At 38.2% G+C, this 23766-nt stretch overlaps 2 protein-coding genes across 5 annotated transcripts in view; one reads left to right on the top strand and one right to left on the bottom strand.

Annotated features, from left to right (window-relative positions):
• Positions 1-704: 704 nt before the first annotated feature.
• LOC124164078 (HSPB1-associated protein 1) lies at positions 705-8745 on the bottom strand. The gene is made up of 5 exons (XM_046541250.1): positions 8225-8745; positions 7888-8024; positions 5804-6035; positions 1979-2089; positions 705-1611 (listed from the first exon to the last, which is right to left on the bottom strand). Exons 1-5 carry the CDS (start codon positions 8567-8569, stop codon positions 1165-1167), a joined length of 1272 nt encoding a protein of 423 aa, XP_046397206.1. The 5' UTR covers positions 8570-8745; the 3' UTR covers positions 705-1164.
• A 36-nt stretch (positions 8746-8781) lies between these two features.
• The window catches only part of LOC124164075 (probable 26S proteasome non-ATPase regulatory subunit 3), a 60015-nt gene continuing 45030 nt past the window's right edge, over positions 8782-23766 (top strand). For 2 of the 4 annotated variants that reach the window (XR_006865955.1, XM_046541247.1), the window contains exons 1-8: positions 8782-8872; positions 9397-9507; positions 9768-9973; positions 12610-12817; positions 18803-18923; positions 20957-21068; positions 21498-21680; positions 22944-23058. Coding sequence is in view for 3 of the 4 variants with exons in the window: in XM_046541247.1 (XP_046397203.1) it covers positions 9399-9507; positions 9768-9973; positions 12610-12817; positions 18803-18923; positions 20957-21068; positions 21498-21680; positions 22944-23058 (1054 nt within the window). In the remaining variant the exon portion in view is untranslated. Of the gene's footprint in view, positions 8877-8993; positions 9077-9396; positions 9508-9767; positions 9974-12609; positions 12818-18802; positions 18924-20956; positions 21069-21497; positions 21681-22943; positions 23059-23766 lie in introns of those variants that run through there. The other 2 variants (XM_046541248.1, XM_046541249.1) reach the window with 2 other exon arrangements.

Raw genomic sequence — 23766 nt, 5'->3', positions numbered from 1 at the left:
GACATGATTTTACCATTTGACATATTTTTCATTTTTTAGGCCAACGTATGTCCTTGATGCCAAAATTAACTTAATGCAACACTTTTTTGTGACAGCTTAAATTAGTTACTAGGATAAACGTTTTAAAATTACCTAACTGCTCATCAAAAAGAAAAAATAATGTGACAGCGAAGGCATTTCATAAAAGTAGTATCAATGTATGGATTGCCTTCAAGCATATTCACAGATCATTTTCTAATTTTTCCTCTAATTTCTTAGATATGTATTCACAGTGAAACGTCAGTGTTGTTTTTCATATTGCTCCGGAATAGCCTCCCTTCCTCGTTTGTGGCTGACATTTTGTCTAACCTGTAGGGCCAAACAGACAAACACGTACGGCTCCAAAACTGAACATGCAATCCTCACCACGATTTTTCCAGCATTGAATTTCTGCTGGTATCAGAGTCACAACATGGTTTGTGGAAAGATGATGGGGATGAAATTTATCAAAATAATAGAATTGCTAAATGTAGATTCCTGCAAAAAGTCTGTAAAATTTTAAAATTATCATTGAAAAATCAGGGGAGGTCTGTACATTTTGAAACTTGAAAATTGTATACATATATCTTGGTCTGAGAACATAATTTTTTATATAAAGCTTAATATTGGATTATGAAAAAACTAGCTGGTTCTGGGTAAGAAATTGCTTAACTTTAAGGAAAAAATTATTTTAAAATTTATTTTTTTTTGATAAAACTTTCCAGTTAAAAAATGTGTGATGTTTCATGGCATGTTTTCACACAGTGAAACATGACTCATTTAACTCTATAAGGTATTGTGCTTACACCATTTGTTACATAATGTATTCTTTAAAAAGATACCTACCTTATTTTCAAGTATTTCAACTCAACTAAATGAACTTATAATTATCTTCTATTCCATTGAATGAGGGTCAAACTCAAAATTTCAATACATAGCGGCTGAATTTTACTGGGCATGGTAATAATGCATCAAAAAATCCTTCACAGAATTGAAATAGGTAACTATACTCCATCCAAAAAATTTTACGGCTTTAAAGCATTCAACGATTCAAAACAAATATTAATAACCTGATCTGACAACATGATCTCAGGCTAGCCTGTTTCAATTAAAATATGGTATCATAAGCCCACAGAAAACTGACTTTCATGGCTTATGAAATCCTGAGGAAGTCCTATCTGGCATATAGTTTCCTGAAGAGGATGAAAGCATCTTTTGTGACACCAGAGAAATCACATCTGGGTGACAAAATGCATCGAGTATCCTTGTTAGAGTTTCACAATCATCTTGTGGAGGTGAGGATTCCTTGTTATCCCATGAAAACCAACCAATTGATCCCACTTGGGGAACTATTTGTAATAGCGGCTTCGAAGCCTCTCCAACACACTGCATGGTTTCTGATTCCTCCAAGGGTTTAACTCTTTTCGTTGGTGGACTGCTAGTTATTTGCCCAAAATTTTCACTGGAGATATTTGCTGTTCTCATAACTTCAGAATGTGGTACTTTGCCGACTAGAAACTGTGACACACAAGTTTTGAGGGTATGTTTCACCAAACTTAAGTTTTCAGCGAGAGAAGTTTGTGGAAGATCATTCTGCAATTAAAATAGAGAGAGATAAGAGATTTTAAATGGGGAAGCATCTGGTGTACTGAACCCAAGTCTTAGCAAAAGAAAAAGGGATTTGAATTCAAAACAAAATTAATTGCTTTCTAATAAGAAGCAGAACATTGGAAGTGCCTTAATTGCAAAAGCTAAATGCCACCAAATTAATGCTGAAACACTTCGTATCTCTTTAAAAAGAGTGATAGTAGCAAGTACTGAGGATTTGAATGAACACCAACATATCTGGTACACGACATGACTCACCAGTTCATGGACCCTTACAAGAATTCATTTAAGGTTTCATAATTCATAATTAAGGTAAATATTTACCTCAGGAGAGTACATAAACATAACTCACCTCATTTGGATTAAGTAGAGCCTTTTGCCACTCCCTTGGAAGACTTTTTACAGTTGTAGCAAAAATAAAACGAACCAGTGATTCCTCAAGGCGAGCATAATCATCTTGCTCCTATAATTCAAATGAATGAATTACGTAAACCTCAAATTACCATCCAAATACATAACATAAAATAAAGTTTAATATAAAAAAGGTCATTGCAATAGAGTAGTTTCCTCCATCAAAGAAAACGAAAGGCATTGATTGTGATTTGTTACCCACCATTAGTGTATTCATAATATACAAATTATTTGGTTTTAGAAATACTGGTTTAGACGAATGGCAATGGTCAATTTTAACCGCATTAGAAAAAGGCCAGATTGGAGCCCATGCGATGCCACTCCATGTGGCATCACAGGGACCTAGTTTCTATACGAGTAGATAGGAGTTTTACATCGTCTGAGATTACCAATGCATGCATGAGGCACAGAGCTCGGGGAAACATGTCTTAATAATCACCTATTAAAACTGGCTAAGGTCGGAAAGTTTTCTTCGTTTGATAAGGTATAAATAATCCTTATTTAAGCCAAGCGCTACCAGCTAGCAGGGTATTCTGCTACCTGCTAGCATCCTGCATCGTATCAGTGCTCAAAGCCTCGCCCCAAGGTCACCTCACTTGCGGCAGCGGGAACCAGAACGACGTCACACGGAGTTTTCCCAGCATTCATACTTAGCTGTTGCATTTTCGCACACTTGAAAATTTTCACTTCTCATTTAGTCACGAAAAATAGATATCGTCATTTTAAAATCTAAAAGTGTGAAAAGTGTTCTCCAGGAGTAATAATCTTTTGATTTAGGCAATAAAAAAATAAAAGGAAACCACCCTATTCATAAATGAGTGGTGCAAGTGAAATTAAAATAATATACAGTAAAACTTCGATTTTACGCACTTTGATTTTACATCAAGTCTCGTTTTTACGCAGTGACACTCAAGTCCGGCCGGAAAGCATAGGGAATTGCAATGGTGAAACTTCGATTTTACATCTTTTCTTGATTTTACGCAGTTTTTCGATTTTGCGCAGCATAACCCCAGCCCCAAAGAGGCCGCTAATCTTGATTTTACGCAGTTGTCTTTCAACTTGTTTTGAAAATCCCGATTGGAGTAATATGAAGTTTGGTTATTTATTCGTCTCAATGAGTTGCAAAAATGAATACAGGAACGGTTGAAATGACGTCGCGCTGTTGAGCAAGAAACTAAAAACATCGCGAATCTAATTATTGCTTCCCCCTACGCCCTCTCAGTAATATTTCAGTCTCCTTTACGAACGCTAATATCGCTCTTAGTTCAAATTTGCCGTTGAAGGATATCGAAACCTAAAACATACGGCAATCGCCGTGTATGCGTAACTACTTTTGATTAAGGCAGATGATCACCAGAGATATTAACATTATCACCTTTCGTTTTTTTTTCGTTATTCGACTCATTGATCGAAGCTGTTTATAACATATTTATTGTAATTACAGTAGATGGTCGTTAATCCAGAATTATGAACTACGGAATATCTATCCCTAACGGAAGGTTTTCTAGAATTTTGCCAACGCTATGTTTTCCGTCGCCCCAGCGAAGTATCATGGCGAAATGAGCCATTAAAAATCCTTCCGTGCCAAAATTTTGGCTTCCAAGGTGATCCAAAAAAGAAAGTCGTACTTCTAGTATGGACGTAAGTCGATGGTGATTCGATGCGATGGTAAAAGCAGCATGCATTGTCTCATTCCACGGGCTAACCCCACATCTGCGGGACGAATGGAGGCGAGGGAAAGTTGCTTGCGCGGAGCGCTTATCAGAACTGACTCAACTTGTATCTCATTGTCAGTGGGTTTAAATGAAACATGCTTGAAACTTGAATAGATACCAGCTTAACTCCGCTAGGTGGAAAGCGTTTATTTTTAACGGAACGGGAGTTAATGCCTCGGAGAAAAACTCGCGTCGTCAATCGTCATGAAATCATTGAAGTCAAATTCAAGACGTGAGTGATAAGGCAGTCCCTTTAAACTCAGGAATGGCTTAGCACCATTAAATCGAAATACAAAAAGTGGCCGGTGTTGTTATCAGATGTGGGGAAGCAAAATATTACGTGAAGATGAGTCACACGGCTTGTAAGTCGAAGGTCCCGGCGCTGAATTCGCGGAAGAATGCCGACAGAGAAGCTATACCCGGTAGATTCTATCTACTGATGCTAAAATTTCATGGGAAAATGCTTTCTTAATGCGTAAAAATTATAAAGAGGGAAAACTTCCGGGCTATTAATCATTTTTTCATTCATCACTGTATGACGGTAGTTGCGCGGTTATTTAAATAGCTCACAAAAAAAAGTGATCTAAACACCGGAAAAATCTGAATTTCCGAATATTTTCGGGTCCTGTGTGCTCCATATTATCTATGGTATGCTATTTGGAAGGAGGTAACCGACAGCTGGGGTCATTAGCACCGTGAAGTAAGGGCTGGGGGCATAGGAACCCTATGTTGGCATTAGCCAGGTTGTAATGATAGGCTCCAAAGGGACCAGGACTTAATGTCCCATGTGCTGGACAGAGTGGTGCACTGGAAGTGCCCTCCACATTGCTCTCAAGTAGGGATAGGGCCACCTCTGATAAGTTTCTACTACTGCCAGGACTTGAACCCAGGCCCACAGGGTGTAAAGCCTTCGTGATGTATTAGCACAATTTTGCTCCCTGTTAATGGGGCTAATTTGAATGACTATCCTCTGATATCTCATTTCTTCAATCTCCAATCTTTGTCTGCAGGTGGTTAAACGGATTTACTGAAAACTGCTTTTAATGAGATTATTTTCGAAAATTAGCTTCTCTGCGAGCATTTAGTATCACCATTCGGAAATTTCTCCTGGGTAACAGAAGTAATCTTAGTGCCAGAAATGGGAAATTCAGCCATGGGAAACATTGCTCAGGAATGCAATGTTGTTTCTCTTAAGGTAACACGTCATCTGTGGTGTTGCTTGTGAGTAAATAAGATTATTAGGCTTCCTTTTCTTGCCTCCAAATGAGTATTTGAATCTGGGAAACATATATCTGACGGAATTGAAAAGGATTTCATGCTCCTTTACCATGAAACCTCACTTATGAGACTTTTTCTGGTTCTGTTTCTGGCTTAAATCAGAACTATAAAAAAGTGTATGACTAGGCGTTCTAAAAATAATGAGCAAGTGTTATCCTGAAAACTATACTCCTCCTCAATACCAACTCTTGATTTTACACACTTTGATTTTACACAGTGCCCAGATTTCGGTCCCTCCAACTGCGTAAAATCAGTTTTACTGTAAATGTTTATGTACATAATGAGCTCATTCACAACTTTTTTAAATTGCACCATGAGGGAGGTTCTTTGGAGGGGAAGGCAAAGTTTCCCTTCCCTCAAGGTCTCAAGACGAAAGGAGGGCCATAATGTTGGCCTACCCCAGAATGATTATTTTAAGCAGTTTACTAATAGAATCAAATTTCAGGCGAGTTCAAGCATTCTCAATGGAGTTCTGAAAGAACATGATCACTTTCACCTAAACCCTTTTTTCCCTTAAGTTTGTCAAATTAGACTCGCCTGGACCAAAATAGGATTGTGAACAGGGTCCACGAAGTTTTAAAAAAAGCTCCACCTTTCCCAGCTTCCATGAAGATGAATTAATCAAGGCTCAAATATGGCACGAAGAAAAAAATAAATGAAGAGAATGACACCTTAAATGGCAAAGTTGAATTAATTCAAAGCAGAGGTTAGTAGATCTCAATGAAATGTTTTTATAAAATATCTAATTTTTCAGAAGAAAAAACTTTTCTCACGGAAGAAACCCAGGTGTTCACGCTGATGGAAATTGGCCCTTCAGTGTCAACACGATGCCACCATCCTCTTGGCACAAGTAACACTTCACCTGGGGAGAGCACTATGCCACGTGCCCCTCCTTTCCCACCTCCAACACAGCCCTTCACGTAAATACTCGATTCCTCATACGGCACACGCGTCACATGATGAAGAATCTCTGGAGAGTCGGGAGGGAACAAGAGCCATCGTTTCCTGGTCAAGGGAAGATTTACAATATATAGTTATAGACTAATTAAACACTATTCACATGTTCCTTTTTCCTCTTCATTCCTGCCCTGCGATGCATTTAGTGAAATCCCAAGACATCACATTGTAAAGGAAGAAGGAATAGGATAGCTTTCTACCTTGAATAAAAATGAAAGCAACGATTGGCTACTTTTAAACGATTTTAATTTTTCCTGGTAAATACTATTGATGAATTCTTTTTGGGTTCTCTGCCAAGTCAATTCTTTCATTTAAGCCTAGCCTAGCCAAGGAATTGACCTGGCTGAGAACCCGAGATGAATTCATCCTTGGCTAAGTTTATTTGTTATGTAACTGACAGGCATAAGGAATTTAAAGGAATGAGTGAATAGTGACTGATTACTCATTTTAAAAAAAGGTTCCTTTATAAAATATAGCTTTACAGTAGAGCCTTGATTATAATCTGCCTCTTGCTAAAGCTTTCATTGGACCATGGACTTATTTATTTATTTCCAATTTCCCCGTAAACAGCACATTGTGGCCTTTACAATGGGTTTTTAACATTAACAAAGCACAACACAAACATCCATGCCCTGGTTAGGGATCACCTACCCAGGTGGGATTTGAACCCACGACCTACGGATTGGCAGGCGAGGACTTTACCCCACCTCCACCGAGGCCAGCAAAGCTTCACTATTCCCCTTCAACACTCCCTTACTCTTCCTTTCCTACCAGTGGTGAATACATAAGAGGGGCGTGGGGGGATGCGCACCCCCCCTTGTTGGAGGGACCCCATTCCCGAACATTACTGAACTATGTGACGGACTAGCAGAAAGAGTTTCAACGGTTTTCCACCAACTGCCACAAGAGGGCATTGGGGAGAGAGGATGCCACTGGGAAGAAGAGAATGCGACATGTCATGACGTGAATGCCATGACAGTCCGGATATGAAGAGAGTTTTGGTGGAGATTGTAGAGCTTGTCCGTGCAACCCTTTGACCGAAATAAACCAACCTGGTGTTAATTAATCATTCAATTGTGGTGGTAGGTGGTTGAATTTATTTACGATGCTCCTAATCATCCCCATGCAACAATGACCTTGATGTGATCTCCCCCTACGTAAGAAAAGTGATATCATTTGCACAAGATGGCGTTGTCTTGTATATGTTAGTAAGCAGTTTAAATAAAACTTTGCATACGACTTGGTATTTTTTTATTGTGATAAAAGTAAAGGTAGCTCAAGATATCTTTTGCGCTCCACCTCCTTGAGTTTTTTATGTATCTGCCACTGTTTCCTACACTTTACTCAGAACAACTATTTAATAAATGAATTACAAAGTATAAAGAGAAAACATGGGATGCAAACAAAAATTAAGAATCCAAAGAAAATCACTATGAATGGGTTATCATCACTTCTGTTATTCATCTGTGCTTATGCATTAATTAGGACAGATAATAGAAATAATACTGTAAGTACTTTGCATAGTATTACTCTGATAGGATAACATTCTTGCTTCAAATTTTATAAGGATTTGAAGTGTTAATTTTTATATGGTTTCAAAGGCTACAAACTATTATCTTAAATCCAATTCAAGATACTTATGGTTGCAAAAACAGAGTAATTTTAAAATGAACAGCCACCAGTCAGATAAAAATTGTCACAATTCATTAATTGAACGCTGACATAAGGCAGGAACAAGTAAATGATTTGAGGTAGCATACTGATATTGAAAGTAGCTAGATTTGATGAGAATTAAATATATATTACTCATGTGCGAACTCAACGTAAAACTGAAAGACTTTGATTCATCACAACATCATTTAAATAGGTCCCATAATGGACTGAACCCACCAATACTAACCTCCCTTGCAATTGAGCTACTAGGTTGAAACCATATGTATCAGCATGGCAAGGAGTGTGGGCACCATGGCTTCCAATCCACAATGTTGAGTCTCGGCCATTGCGACCATAAAAACCTAAACATCCCCAGTCAATTGCCTGTGGAATGGAACGCACTGTTTAATTGCCGATGAAAATTATTAGTTCAAAGCTAGAGTACACTTCAATAGACATTTATAAAAAATAATTTGACTTCTAAATAGGGGGGTCGATTACTCCGACAAATACCCATAAAATTCTTGGTAAGGAGACATTAAAATAAACTGAGGATAATAGAGGAATGTAATGTCATTAAACACCTTCAGAAATTCTTCATCATCTTTGAACCATTCATACATATGCTTATAATCATAATACATCCACTTGCTCCTCATCTGTCCCTCATAACTTGATTCCCATTCAATAAATTCTTTCAACGTCATATATTCCACAGGGCAGTTCCTTTCCCATATCGGTTCTCCCGCAGCTGTGCCCTCATTAATGGAACCAAGACGAAAAGGCAACGGTTTATCTCCAAACTTCACCGCCCAGTCCTGTAGACTCCAGTTTAATACATTCCATTTTGTAATAAGGTCCTTCAAGACCACCGGATGACCAATCTTTCGAATGGATAGGCTCTTCAAAGAGGGGAATGTGGTAGGCATTGTATCCTCAAAGACCCGTGTCAGAAGTCAACAAACTATCAGTCTTGAAGCACAAGGCACCGCATTCCTCAATCGCCATAAACTTTGAAGTAAATATATTAACTAACAACCACATCCTAATTTCTTTTCACCAAATAAACTTGAAGTTTATTCGCCAACCCCAATTCATAAATGATGCACTTTACACAAACGACCTCTACAATGCCAACTAAAAACAATTGACATTCGTCAGCGCAAAGTTGTGTTGTGGAAATCATTGAGTGACTCGGCGGAAGGAAAATCAGTAGGAATAAACCTTCATAAGTGAGTACGTTCTCATGTTTTCCATAAATATAGCTTGGAAATCTGTAACCAGCTAGTCAGAGAAAACATCAAAAATCCTGTTTTAAGCGTGGGTCTTTTCGGTGCTAATGATGCCTGATTTTCGAACGGCTTGCTCGACCTGCTTTATTTGATTTAATTGTATCTGCTCTATACCTATCCTTTTTTGCGGAAATTTACTTGGAGGTATATGTGTTTTTTAAAACCATTGTTATAACCAGTAGTAGGTTGATAGTTCAAAGGAATGGTGCCCTCATTATTGACTCACTTTTTTGGCTAATCCTCATAAGGCATTGTTTTGTTAGTGAGCCTGTCGTCATTAAATGATATTATTATTATTGCTAATACTTTGTGTGGATTTATGGGAATAGATTTTTGTTATCCATGGTAATTTCTGATGAGAATTTTTACATGCATCGCATTTAGGTTGATGTGAGTGGTAATGATATTAGCAATGATATCATATCTCTTCTCGTAATAATTTTTATATTTTCAATGAATCGTAGAAATGGTTGCGGCTACGGAAACAGTACAAGATGTGGAGATGAAAAGTGCTGACAGTCCAATGGCTGATGATTCAGGTGACAAGAAAGAAACTGATATTGTCACTCTTGAAGGTGAGTGCGTTTAAATTTACACCAATCTAATCCCCATTCCAAGGTTTTCTATGACTTTAAATAATTCGTTTTGTATTTTGTGTTATATGCTGTCTACCAACTATCCTTTGACGCACCTGTTTTACTAGACTTCCCTATTTTTAATATACTTTGTGTGTGCTGTTTTAAATCTGCACTTATGAAATAATTTAAAGAAAATGATGGCATCATTAAATACTGCATATTCTAATCTAGTTCTTCTTTTCTCTTCTTTACTTCAGATATTCGAGAACATGCTAGGCAAATGGAAAGGGCTGTGCAGAGCAAAGAACCTAGGTTTGCTCTACGTGTGCTCCGAACACTGCCACATACTCGCCGTCGTTTGACACAGGCCACTTTAAGGCGAATTATCCATGCATTTTATCCAACAGCAGCAGCCACTGGAGGTGCTACCCAGCGAGATGTGTTATTGTCTTTCTTGGATGAAGTGAGTCTATATGAAATACCTTTCCCCTACATTTTGGTATTTTATCTTAAAATTTAACTAACAGGCATCATTCAGAAATTATTTTCATCAAATTTTCCCTTTGTAAGCGAGAAAGATGCTTTTGTGTCCAGGAAATTTTCCAAAATAATGATTAATTTGAATCAATTCATATTTTATAATATTTATCATTGCTCCATTTTTTGCCCGTCGCCAATTAGGCAATGCGGTCTTGTTTGGAGCAGTCATAGCTCTTCATGTGTTGGTGTAGGTGAGCTGTTGAAAGAAAGGATATTATCAATCTCATTCTAAAATAACCTGACTCAGAGAAGGCTAAAATTGCCTATGGGCTATGTTTTGAGACATTAATGGAAACGAGAATTAATGGAATACTTAGTTGTTATTAGTGGTGTAAGTTATGAGTTTTTGGTAATTTTTCTATAAAAAATATTTTTTTATTCATAGAGGAATTCTTCTTTTGTGATTGGCTTCATGAGCTCATAGAAGGCGAATGTTTTGGTAGTCTCCCACATTGTATAGAGAGGAATTCAGAATAATTCTGAAGACAGGATAAAGTAGTCAGAATATTTGCCTTTAATCAGGTCAACCTGTAGAACAATCGTCGAAGTTGAATTCATCATTAATATTAACTCATAGAACATCAAGTCTTACCATGAGTTAACGAGCAATTAGCAGTAAATTGTTTTATTTTATCTTCTAGCTCCCACCATATTTGAAGTGGTTAGGGATATGTAGGTGATTAACCTCACTTCAATAAATTAAACGGAAGTAAATCCGACCACGTTTATTTGGATGGTTATTTTTTTATTTATTTATTTTATTTTTTATTTTATTCTCAAACCACCGGATACAGCTCTTATTGGCCATTTTACACCGGGGTGTTCAACAAATGTAACAAATAAACGTACACAAACGACCATGCCCTGGACCGGGGAAACCTACCCAGGCGGGACTCGAACCCGCGACCTCTTGTTTGGCAGGCGAGGACGTTACCCCGCTGCCACCGAGGCCGGCAATACAGTTCGTCTATGTCTCAAGTCCTTCTCCCTTGCCGTTCTGTGAGCGTCTCTCTCTCGCGGCGCCTTGCTGGCGCTATGTTCCGCGTACCCTGGCAGCAGCGGCAGGGACCTCAGGGTCCCAGGGCAACAACCTCAGCCATGTGGCTGACCTCGGTGACAGCGCTCGAAACGAAGGGCTCCGCCACAATATTCTTTATTTTCATGTATTTATTTTTTAGTTATGGGTGGCCTGAGATAATTCTTTTGAATTAAAGTAACATCTTTCAGTATTCCATTTTAAATGATAAGTTGAACATTATTAGTTTAAAACATTGCCTTAAAAATACCCATTAATTAAATCCTAAACAAGCACAATCAGGGCTACAGTACCTCATCTTTTGCTCTGATGATACCAAAATATTGTGACTAGGGCAGCCATGCAGTAGTTCAATCACGACCTGATGATATGTTTAACATCAACATTGCAATGGTGGAACTACATGCACTTCTCAATATGCGACTTGTGGTTTGCCCCATAGTCTTGCTACCAAAATTTATGGATTTCGGTTGTGTATGACTCACCAGTTTTACGGCCAGAATTAACTATCTGTGAAACCTGTGTCTAGTAACTTGAAAATATATTAATTTTGGTTTTAGTAAGATATTTTTGCTTCGCCTCTCCATACTTAATTATGTAATGCTTTTTAGGGTTATGTCCTAATGCAGGGGTATTATAGGTTGGGAAAATCAATGTAATCAGGAAATAGTCATGGCATTTTAAATGGGAAGGGGCAATTATGGAAAAGTCAGGAAGTCACATGAATTTGAAAACGTATATGTTAGGGAAAATTTATGTCATGATGTGTTGATCATAAGAGGCATCACTCTTTAGGCTGGCTGAGGGCTTGCATCGCTGACTCGGAAAGGCGTGGTAAATTTACATTTGGAAGAACCTTAATTTTATTTAAGAAAGAATGTTTGTATATTTTCTGAGGACTTTAATTTTTGTTGACTCTTTTGCCAAATAAAAAAAAGTAACAGAAGCAGGCGAGATATAGTGGAATGACATCCCGTTAAGTACTGAAAGATCATAGAGATGGCACTTTTCCACAGGTTTATTAATTGTAAGTATGATGCGTTTCGACCATGAGGTCATTATCAAGTAAAATGAGGATTTTTGGTTCCAGAGCTGTATTTATACAAAACGAATGGGTGTCAGGTGGAATGGGAAAGTTAGGAAGGGTATGTGTCATGCCTATTGAATTACAATGGGTTAGCACAGTACCCAATGATGCATGCCCTTACTAACCTTCCCCTTCTACCCATCACCCATCCGTTTTGTATAAATACAGCTCCAGAATCAAAAATCCTCATTGAATTTGATAATAACCTGTTGGTCAAAACATGTCGTACTTTCAGTAATAAACCTGCGGTAAAGTGCCATCTCTATGTTCTTTCAATACTTAATTTTTTTGTTATGATTGGAGGGTTTGGGTGAAAAACTCGGAGGAAGTGAAGATATTTGTGTGAAAAAAGATGGATTTTTGATTATCTTGTAATAATCCTGCAATTTTATTTGTTTGGCTTCCTTACTACATGCCGTGTATTGCTTCTTTGTAGCCTACTGAGTCTGAGCTGCCCCTACCTACACCTCCCCCTGTGGGCCAAAGGACTGCAGCTCGATTGCAAAGGGCCGGAGGGACAGCTGGTGGTCTATCTGCCCTTCAGCAAGCACAGCCTCTGCCTGAGGTGGATGCCTATCTGCATCTCCTAGTGCTGGTCAAACTCTTGGATGCACGCAAATATTCAGAGGCTGTCAGGTGTTCAGGTGAGGTCTCATTTTACTCTTTCAAGATACGAGTGAGATAGAAATGTGGTGGGGATCGGGTTGGTGTGGTGGCTAGAGTGTTGGCTTCCCACCCAGTGGGCCTGGGTTCAAATCCCGGCAGCGGCAGAGAATTTTCAGTGACTGCCCGATCCCTACTTGAATGTTGTGTGGAGGACATTTCAAGTGCAACACTCCATCCGTCGGATGGGACGCTAAGCTGTGGTCCCTTTGGTGCCTTTCGTTAAGAGCAGGCTAATGCTGACACCAGGTTTCTCTCCACCCTTCCTTACCTACCCTTCCCTCATGGTGCAAATGACCTCAGCTGTCGGTCGCCTCCTCCAAATACCATACCATACCATAGAAATATGGTGCAAGCCAAGTCAATTAACCCAACTATTTTGTTGTCATTGGATTTTACAGTTTTTATTTTATTTCTGTGGTATTTTAATAAGGAAAACAGCCAAAAAGTCATTTCAGGCATAATGTGGTGGAATATCAACATATTTAACCCTTTCCTGCTGGCACCTATCAGAGAAAAATATTTTCCATGGTACAAGTTGCACAAGAATAATTTCTATTGGTGAAATAACGATATCGGGCAAATTCGTTCCTCAGGTAATCATCCCAATGCTACTTAGCTTAATCAAATAACCATAAAATTCTCTTGGTAAAACGTGAACTTGCACTAACTACTCACGAAAATACTCGCATTTCTACACTCATGAATGGTATTGTTTGCCTTAAATCTTTTTTTTTTGTTTATATATTCATCGAAATCCATTGCATTGCAATTGCATTGCAATGGCCAAAAACATTACTCGTCATGCATCTGGATTGGCGACCTACCTGAGTAATTTATCTCATCTCCTTAACTGAATAGCATTTGTTAATTCAGAGCATTGATCGAGTTTGTAGCCAGTGGAAATGAGTTTTTTTGAAAGCAATGCGGTTTGAGATGTCATTTTTGCCATCATAGGTTATTGGGCGAATTGACTTCTGCGTAAAGGGTCCACCCTAAAGTCTTCAAGGTAATCGGTGATCACAGGTGGCCGAGTTGCATATGAATAGCATCAACACATGAAAGGGTCTGAGAGAGAGTCTCAATCACATTTGCTTCATCCCGTCCAGCAGTCCTAGGCCCTCTGCATCTCAGGAATACAGTGCGGATATTGTTCCGCAGTAAAAGGTGATTTTAATAGAGTGAGAATGCAGAGTAAAAAGCAATCATGTAATGATAAAAAATAGGAATGCAGATAGAAAATTAAGAAGTTATCAAGTTATTGCTTTGAAAGTGGAGAGTGTCAGAGTGATATTGCTCATAAGTGTTAGCTCACGGCATCGAGAGTTTGCCCTATTATTCTGAATAAAGACGAGGTTAGAGCATCAGTGATATCAGCCGCACCAACTTCAGCCAAGGGGTCAACATGTACACAAAGTTCATTGCTAGAAAACAACGGAAAGACTTCTAATCACCTGGATTTAAAATAAACTGTCAAATGATGTTTCTCTATCACAGGCAGTTATTTTTGCATAAGCTGTGGCTTTATTTGAATCCATAAAACAAGATTAGGGTGGTAATTGCTCTGAGACATTTAGTGGAAGCTCCAGTTGGTTCCAAGGTTTTAAATGGTGAGCTGGTGTTTTAGTGCTGCGATATTAAGGGAATCTGCAAGTGCTGATCACAGTTGCCACAACAACTTCTGATGGACTCCAAGCTGTGATTTAGTGTGTCTCCTTTCCCCCTTGACTAGTTTTTAATGTTAACGAGATTGGATTGTTTTGGAAGAGAATGCAATCTTGTTCCATTCATTTTCAGGGAATAAAAACCTGAGTTAGGTTTCAAGCCATTAAAGACATTTTCATGTTGCTGCTTGGTGCTAATGTGTCGGGATACTTGAAATTGAAGCCAGTTATTAATATCATCCACAAACTCCTGGAGCAATCAAATGATATACAAAGTAGCATTTTCCTGTCATTTGAATGCTCAACAAAAGGGCCTGAGTGACATAAGACTTGTTTTTAGACTGGTTTGAAAATTTGTCAACTGCCGGCAATGCATTACGAACCCCTGAGATAGCATGTTTTTTTCCTAGATGTTAGCCCACCCGCACATAAGGAGGGAAATTCAAAAGCACATACGAATATTTTTTAACGTGAAAAAATGTCTTTGAATGCATACCTACTATCTTTAAAGATATTTTAAACTATAAATGTTTTTATAAAAAAGGTTTTCTAAGGCTATCAATAGGAATATATGTATGTATATGGTTTTTAGGAAATTTGCTACCAAACACCTATGCTTCTGGGAACGCATCCCTATCTTCCCAATATTAAAGTGGTCTCAAATAATGCAAATTCGATTAGTGCCAAGACCCCTAGGAACGCTTCCCTTGAGCAAAGCGAGGCATGGGTATGTATGGATGTTGATTCCCCTTAATCTCTAACTCTTCATTCTAGCAAATTCTCTTCCCCATTCCATCCTCATATTCCTTTCCCTATTTATTTTTCTATGTCCTCACTAAACCATCACTTTAACTTCGTGTTGTTGTGAGTACATTATACTACCTGTATTAAAAAGGGCCTCTTGGGAGCCGAAATACTGCTATTCATGCATTATTTGTCCCAATCTACATCTTTTCCTGCTCTTTTGAGCTTATTCTTCTGGTATCCATAGCCCATCTGTCTTTGTGTGTATGAGTGAGCGAGTGTCAAGGCTTGCCAGTTGAGATGCTGTGTTTGGTCCCTGCGGTCACTTGCTCCATCCCCACAAACGCATATGGTAAAATATGGGTCTGTGCAAAACAGACGAGTGCAACACGCTTCGGCTTTTTAGCATTTCCTTATACCATTTGTATTCAAGGATCTAGAGCTCAGATCCTCAAATTTTGTTTAATGAATATTCTAATTATTATTATATAAATTCATGGCTAATGGTGCTTATCAGTGGCTTAACATGATGGAGTAAACAATTATAGGGGGCAATATCAGCTTTTTGCAAGGTTAACTCATTTTAAGTAATGACACGCCGTGATATTTCAAACTTTAATAAATACCAATAATCACTTGTATAATGGAGTACATATTACCGCATACTGTGGTTACAACCTCTCACGTGATGAATTAACACTAGGAGGACGGGAGTTTCGCGCTACCTAGAAGGACGGCTAGGGGTCATTTGACCCCTAAAATGTATTTTGGAATAAAACGCCTAATTTTCAACCAATATTCAGTTTAATCGTAATAATTGTTGAATCAGTTCATTAAAAACACTATTTAACATTATTAATTATTATTTCCATCGTCAAAAGTTAATAACAGTTATTTTAAAGAATCATGAATTAAACCGTACGTAGTAGTCGATTGCAAATCAAATAATGAAAATACATACACTCAATACAAAAGTTGTGTTACATGTTTAAACAATAGGGGTACTGGGTTTACAAAATTTGCATTAAAAATTTTAAAACTTATTACTTTGTTGTAAATCTCAGATAGTATTTTTTCAGCGCTGTTTCCACAAAATATTTTTTTGTGCTGAATGCGTTCATTGGACGATTTATTCATCTACATCTAAATCTACACACTAACCCGCAAGCCGCTTAAAAGCGTTTGGCAGGGGGTGTCAGGACACCAGACATTTGCACATGAAAAGGAATTTGGAAAATGGAAAGGAAATTGGTGCAATGATTCAATTTGATGGTATTTGGCACCTTTTAATTTTTGTGCCCGTGGAGATATGGTTGTTAGATTTGGAGACGTGTAAATAAATTGATACATGCTATACATCATATCTACTCCCGCTTTGTTTTTATTATGAAATAGGATGGTCTCTGGTATCTTTTATTCGTTTCGGAAATGGTGTCGTCTGAGATCATGCTGCTGAGTAAAAGTGCATTATTGCTCTAGTTTGCCTGATTCTACGTAAGAGTATGGCCTAAGGTATTTTTGAACGCTCGCGTTGGAATGGATTACATGGCTATTTTAGGGGTCATGGATATTTGTGCGTCACGCCTGTTTTTTTCAGATCGTCCATGCAAGAGAAGTTTTCCATTTTTTTATTACTTCCTGCCAGCTGGATGGATGGAAAATAATTGTTAAAAATTACATTTATTCCTGACTTCTTGTATGTTACGGTCACTTTAGTAACTATTTATTTCCCCAACGCTTGATTTGATGGCCAATCATCATCTTTTCCACAATATGGAAATTCATTTAGGCTGTATTTTCATTTCACATCTGTCAAAACCCAGTACTGGATTCCAAATTTGTCTGGTTTATTTGGAATTTACCTCATAAAAGGACAGCTGCATTTTGTTGGATAGAGCTGTGCATTTGCTGTGACGCCAAAGTCGCCATCGGATTCACTAATTTGGACTTTGTCGCTTCCATCACACGCAGATGTTGATGGATTGGTCAGAATTTCCTTGAACTTCCTCGATGTTTACGATTCACTTCCAGACTGATCTTCAATATTCCCTACAGCTATTTGAATCGTGACGATTCTCTTCTCTTGATATATTTCTCGACTTTTTACTTTCTTCCTCAACTCGCTACTGATTTGCATGCAAAATAATCCACAAACGAAAGCGCATTATGGTAGAATATTCTCTAGTTGCATTGGAGGCATAGAAAGCTGGAGAGAATTAGAAATTCGTACAAAAGGACAAACTTTTCAGAAATAACGCTAATTGCCGTTCGAAAGGCAGGGACTCAACCGCCAACCGTATCCTGATTCGTATATCCCAGGAACTTGCAGTAATGCTTCTTCTCCGACCTACGTGCGGATCCCAAGGGTAGGATTTACAGTAGAATTTTACAGTCCACCCAATTCCTCCGCTCTCTCAAAAAGAGACAGGATTTTTCCCCAGGACACAGCGTGCTGTCAACCCGCCTCAAACCCCGACGGGGTCAGGCGGCAGTAATGCTGGACACACGGCAAAGGGGCTAGGTCAAGTGACAGTGCCGACAGGCCAGAAAAATTAAAGTTATTCGTAAACCTGATGAGTCGATATTGAAAATAATGTCTGTAAGAGCTCTGAATCTTGGACGACGGAAAACAATTCTTGGTATACGTGACGATTTTCCGGTGTGGGTAATACAATAATCATTGAACAATAAATAAAACAAAATTAAAATATCATAATTACATGAATTTACGCAAATCAAGGATTGAAAAGGTTTAATTTCCTTTTGCTGCCCAAAAAATATCGAAAGATTGTGCACAACAAGTCGCTATGCCTAGGTTTTCGAATACAGATAGGAGCCCTTGGGATGAAACTGGCATTGAACCGGGTACTTCCAGATTCAAAATGAAGCAAATCATCTACCACTCTAGCCTCTTGCGAATTATATGATATACATGGCACTAAAGTGCCCACGGGCAAGAAAATAGTGCGAAAACCAGTTGTGGGTCAAATGACCCCTGGCCGTCCTTCTAGGTATAACACGTCATAAAAATTTAAAACAAATCATTATTGTTGAATTTTCACTAATTTATCAAAATATAGACCAAAATGAACAAAGTCAAAAAGTTTCAAAATTTAAAAAAATATTTTAATAAGAGAAAAATAAATTTGAATTCTGAAAATGGGTCAAATGACCCCTGCCGTCCTTCTAGTGTTAAATTCATTAAAATTGTGAATCTGAACTTTTTCTTTAATTTTCCCTTTAATAGGGATATCCCAGCCCTCTGTCCCTCCCAAAATGAGGAATAGAGACACCCCCATCCGAAATTTTACTCGCTCTATAGATCAAACTATACTTAATTTCAGTGCCTCGGTATCATTATTCAGGGACATGAATAAATGGTGATCTCACTTTAAATGTTTATTTAACAGCTTCAAGTTTGTGAAAATTTACTCAGCTCAGCCTTAATGAGAAAATCAATGATACCTGCTGGAATTCATTTTTGGTGAATTATGGTTATCATTAGTGCTGCTATGTAAATGATTTTGTACTTACAATTTATATTTTTCATCGTTTCAGACCTTCTGATGGCCAAGGTATCATCACAGAACCGGAGGTCCATTGATCTTGTTGCTGCAAAATGTTATTTCTATCATTCACGTGCTTATGAACTTACAGACCAGCTGGAAAAGATACGAGGGTGAGTGGAGTGTCTATGTATCATACTAATGGGTGATGAAATCCTCTCACTTAACTTGATATACTTGTCTGCATTGTTAACACTTGCTGGACAGGAGAATCGCTGGAATAATGTGAATGGGCCATTTTTATCCATTCCTGTCTTTCAAGCATCATGCATGTTAATGTTATCAAGATATCCTATTTCAATCATGCTATTGTGGAATGAGAGTGCGGGTTACGTAATTATATCTTATGTTATACATTAATGGTTCTACAGCAGTCTCCCGATTACCCAGCTGCGGTTTATCCCTGCATGATTTATACTCTTGCTCAATTTTTTCCACGATCATCATAAAAAAATAAAATCGGACGCAAAATCATCAGAATTACAGCATTAATGCTAGGATAAACTGGGCTTATTATTTCTGTTAGAATCCTTCGTAAAATGGAAGCAATCGCGCGCTAGCTGCATTCATGGGAGCACTGTGCTCCTGTTTTCCAAGCCTCGCAGTGCACGACTGCGCTCCGCTAAAAAGATAGCTAACTGGCAAAGGAAGCTCTCATTGAGTCCGGGAAGCACTCTAAAGTAGGGGTTCCCAAACTTTTTTGTACCACGCCCCCCCCCTCCCCTATTTCCACGGTGTCGTACATTCCAACTCCTACTTGTACAAGTACTTGTACTCGTGCAAGTATGTGCCTACTTGATACGGTGAGTAGGTAGATTTTTTTGTTCACTGTTGAATGCGGTAACGCAGAATGGAAAGATTCAATAATTGTACGTCTGATCTGAGGAAATTATTTTTGTAATTTTTTAATTTATTTCATTTGGGTGTCACGCCCCCCCCTGGACTTTCTCCGCGCCCTCCAGTTTGGGAACCCCTGCTCTAAAGTAACAGAATGACTGCATAAATAATAATGGTATTGTATGTTTTATGTAAATTAGGAGCATTGCAAGACATATAAGTGAAAGTTTGGGTTATCCGTGTTTTCTGATTATGTATCCGTGCCGTCTCTTCCCATCATTAGCCCGAATAGTCGGGAGTGCACTGTATTATTATTTTAAAAGATAAAATATATCATGTAAAATTCGTGGGAAGCGTGGATAAGGATTTGTGCATGCTATTAATGGTCTGGTTATTTTTCCGAGCTATCTATTGCTTGGTTATTTCCGGATCTATTTATTGCCTTGCTCCAGTCAGACTACCAAATCGCTATATAATGTGATATGGAATTACAACCCACCAAGATTGGGACTCTCCGTTCAGAAAAGCAACACTGATGAGGTCACTTGTCAGCCTTATCCAATTCAATTCATGTGTATTTTCAGTTGTTAGCATCTCCATGATAAAAAGAAGAACAGGTAATTTCCATTGTGTTCTTCTTTTTATCATGGATATAAAGAACTTCCACAAAATCGAGTCGGATACGATTTTATATGTTAGCATCTCATTTATTGCACTTCTACCTGTACCCTACATTTATGAAAAATCATTTATCTCCTTCAACTTTTGTGAGCAAAACTGATCTCTTTACCTTATGTTATCACTAGATGCAATTTAACTATGATCACTTAAGAATGATAAATATAGTCTCTTGAGAATACACCTGATTCCACATGGTATTTTCACTTTTGCTGTTGTTGTGTGGCCTACGTTGCCAAGTAAATCACCTGTGTGCATGAGTGTTTTAATTAAACTACATGTGTAAGAATATTAACAAAATACTGCACAATGAAGAAATTTATAACAAGAAATGCTTTTAAGTTAAGGAATGCTATTGGCTTCATTGAAACTCAATGTATAAGCAACTACATCATGGAAAATTTTGGAAGTAAATTTTAGACTTATGATAGTGCATTTCACAATACTTAATATCCTATTTTTTGAGCTCTTTGAATTTGATAATATGTATTACATTTCTGTGGAGTTAGTAACATTATTAGCCATTGGCAAAGTTCATTCATGGAATGCAACTTCCATTATTGATATGGTTTATGCATAGTATACATGAACAAGTGTATGTAATATGACTGTTCTTCAATTCTTTTCATAGTTTCCTTCATGGGCGTCTGAGGACTGCTACTCTTCGGAGTGACTATGAAGGACAAGCTGTTCTCATCAACTGCCTCCTCCGGAATTACTTGCATTACAACTTGTATGATCAGGTGTGTTTGAATTTTTCACAGTGGTAGATATAGAATTGGAGTCTTTCGTTATGCATATTCATGTGTTCTTTAGAAAGCTATAGTAGTGGGAATATAGTTTTCTGAAGGAATTCTCTCCCTGGGCTGAAATTGTATAGAATAGTGGTGATCATTGCAAGATATATATTGACATTTTATTTACTATGCGTTATATAATTTTTATTATTAAACTCAAGAAATTAATGTTTTCTAATTTGGTAGACAAAAAATTATTTGTATACCAGTTCTTCTTCACTTCAGTACCCATTCTGGTTTCTATGGTCATGAAATGATGGATCCAAGAACCAAGCCCACCCATCCCTAATATTTTATAAATTACATATTTATCATGATAGGTGTCTGAGATTAAGATTTGTGAATTAAAAGTCTTGATAAAATATTCTCTTTCAGGCTGACAAACTTGTGTCCAAGAGTGTCTTCCCTGAAAGCGCAAGCAACAATGAATGGGCTCGATTCTTGTATTACTTGGGCCGAATCAAAGCCACTCAGCTGGAGTATTCTGCAGCTCATAAGCACTTAGTACAGGCAGCTCGTAAAGCTCCTCAATATACAGCTGTGGGATTCAAGCAAACTGTGAGTACTCCATTTTTGACTTGAGTATAATAAATGTATTGCTGCCTCCATGGGGTGTTCATGGGGTATACTCAGATGTTCGCAGCAGAGGAAGATGATTCCTTGGTAGTTCAAGTGGTAGAACATCTGGAGTGAGTGTCATCAACATGTCTTCATCGATATACTACCCTGCAAGGTGCCTAAAAAGGCATGTGGCTGTGAGTGTTAGTATGCCAGCCGTTTAGGTATAAAAAGCAAATGCTCAAACATAATTATGAGTACCATCAATTTAAGTCTTTTATGGTTCAAGGGAAAAACAAATTCCCATATCTATGTGTTTGGCAAAATATCTCTCTCGAGTTATCGCCTCTGTTGGATCTGCAAATATAGTGGGGCTCTAAGATGAAGTTGTCCATGTTGCTATTAAAGGTTTCTATTCTCAATTGCTCAAGCAATCTAAGGCTAGTGTGTAGCCTCTGTGTCTCCTAGCTTATTCTGCTTCACATCTGGGTAACACTGTATGTGCACCCATAGCAGTTTTTAACGAATGGCACAGCTTTCCTTTGTATTTTATTCAATTCATGGAAAGTCATTTTGCACCAGAAAAGTTTGGGAGATCTGGATTCAAATCCCATTCAAGGCACATGATTTTTCTTCTGAAAATTTCATGCTTATAGTGCATCTATGGGTGTCTGTGTATGGTACACCTCTGGCTAGTCCCTCTTTATACTTTAGATAATATCTTTTGTGAACACCCTAGAATTCAAAGTTATGTCTTAAAGTTGCTTTGCACATAAACATGCTTCCTAGTGGCAATGTATGTCTGGCAGCATAATGCATCTTGTCCTCGAAAGCTAACGATGAAATCCTGTTTGAAGATGCCTCTGTGGTAAAACTGTATGTGGGAAATCTGGGTTTGGATGCCAGTCAAAGCCAATGGTTTTTTCCTATCTGGAATTTTATCACATTATGTGGACCTGCAGGTGAATCTGTATAGTTGTGCCTCTGGCTAGTCTGTAGTTATTCCTTGAATAATACGTGAAAAACTGGTTTAGAGAAATTTTGCTCATAGTCGCTTGGATCTCATTTTGATTCTATATGGTGATCACGTGTATGTGTGATGCTAAAGTGAATAATAACGTATGGTATTGCTGTGCTTAATCTCACGTATGAGGAACTTCAAAATCATTTGAACAGAGATAAGAGTATTGAATTTTATCTTAGTCACCAATAAGATTCTATAATGGTATTTTGGTTTTTATGTGTGTAATATTTTAATTTCAGGTCCAGAAATTAGCAGTCACTGTGGAGCTTCTTTTGGGAGATATTCCTGATAGACAAATGTTCCGTCATGCCACTGTCAGAAGAGCATTGGCTCCATATTTCCAACTTACCCAAGGTAATTTTCTCCCAGCATCAAGCTTTTAAATTTAATCTGATGTTAATTTTGTTGGTGCACATTCTGTTAATGCCTTGCGTGTGGTATCAGTGCATGCTTGTTTCTCATTATATTCATAAGTTTTGCTGATGGCTGATCAGTCTCAACAAATTTTTTTTGTCTCTCTTGTGTAATTCATTAAAGTTATAACTATGAGGGTTGTACCAAAAGTAAGGTTCCCAATGAGCTACAATGTTGAGGGAAGGTGCTAGGCTAAATCCCACAACTCTGTTGTGCACAGTGGTTCCCCTGCTCTCTAGTCCGCCAGTCCGCAATTCACTGTGTCTCTCATTGTTGCCTTAGCAACCGTCAACAATGAAAGTGATGATCCCCATTCCCACCAAGTGTGAGGATCGAGCAGTAATCTGATTTCTCCACGCAAGGAAGATACCGGCCGTGGAGATTCATGGGCAAGTGACTGAAGTTTATGGTGAAGAGTGCATGTCCGTTCAGCACGTTCGCAAATGGAGCGGGGCTTTTACTGAGGGCCACACGTAAGTTCACCATGAAGAACGGAGTGGAAGACTGCAGGTTTTGGATGTGATTGTCCAGAAGATCAACGGTGAGCTGCTCAAAGATCAGAGGGTCACTGTCTGTGAATTTGTTGAATGCATTCCTGAAGCTTCCGACAGCACAATTGAAAGAACTTTAACAGAAACGTTGGGTTAT

Source organism: Ischnura elegans, chromosome 8, assembly GCF_921293095.1.
Source record: "Ischnura elegans chromosome 8, ioIscEleg1.1, whole genome shotgun sequence".
Taxonomy (NCBI): Eukaryota; Metazoa; Arthropoda; class Insecta; order Odonata; family Coenagrionidae; genus Ischnura; species Ischnura elegans.
This window is presented reverse-complemented; position numbering and strand designations above follow the sequence as displayed.

Coding starts and splice junctions, on each gene's coding strand:
- LOC124164078 (XM_046541250.1), bottom strand. CDS start 8,569: ATGCCTACCACATTCCCCTCTTTGAAGAGCCTATCCATTCGAAAGATT. Junction 8,025..8,224: donor ATGATGAAGAATTTCTGAAG/GTGTTTAATGAC, acceptor TCCATTCCACAG/GCAATTGACTGGGGATGTTT. Junction 2,090..5,803: donor TGAACACCTGGGTTTCTTCC/GTGAGAAAAGTT, acceptor TTTGAATTATAG/GAGCAAGATGATTATGCTCG.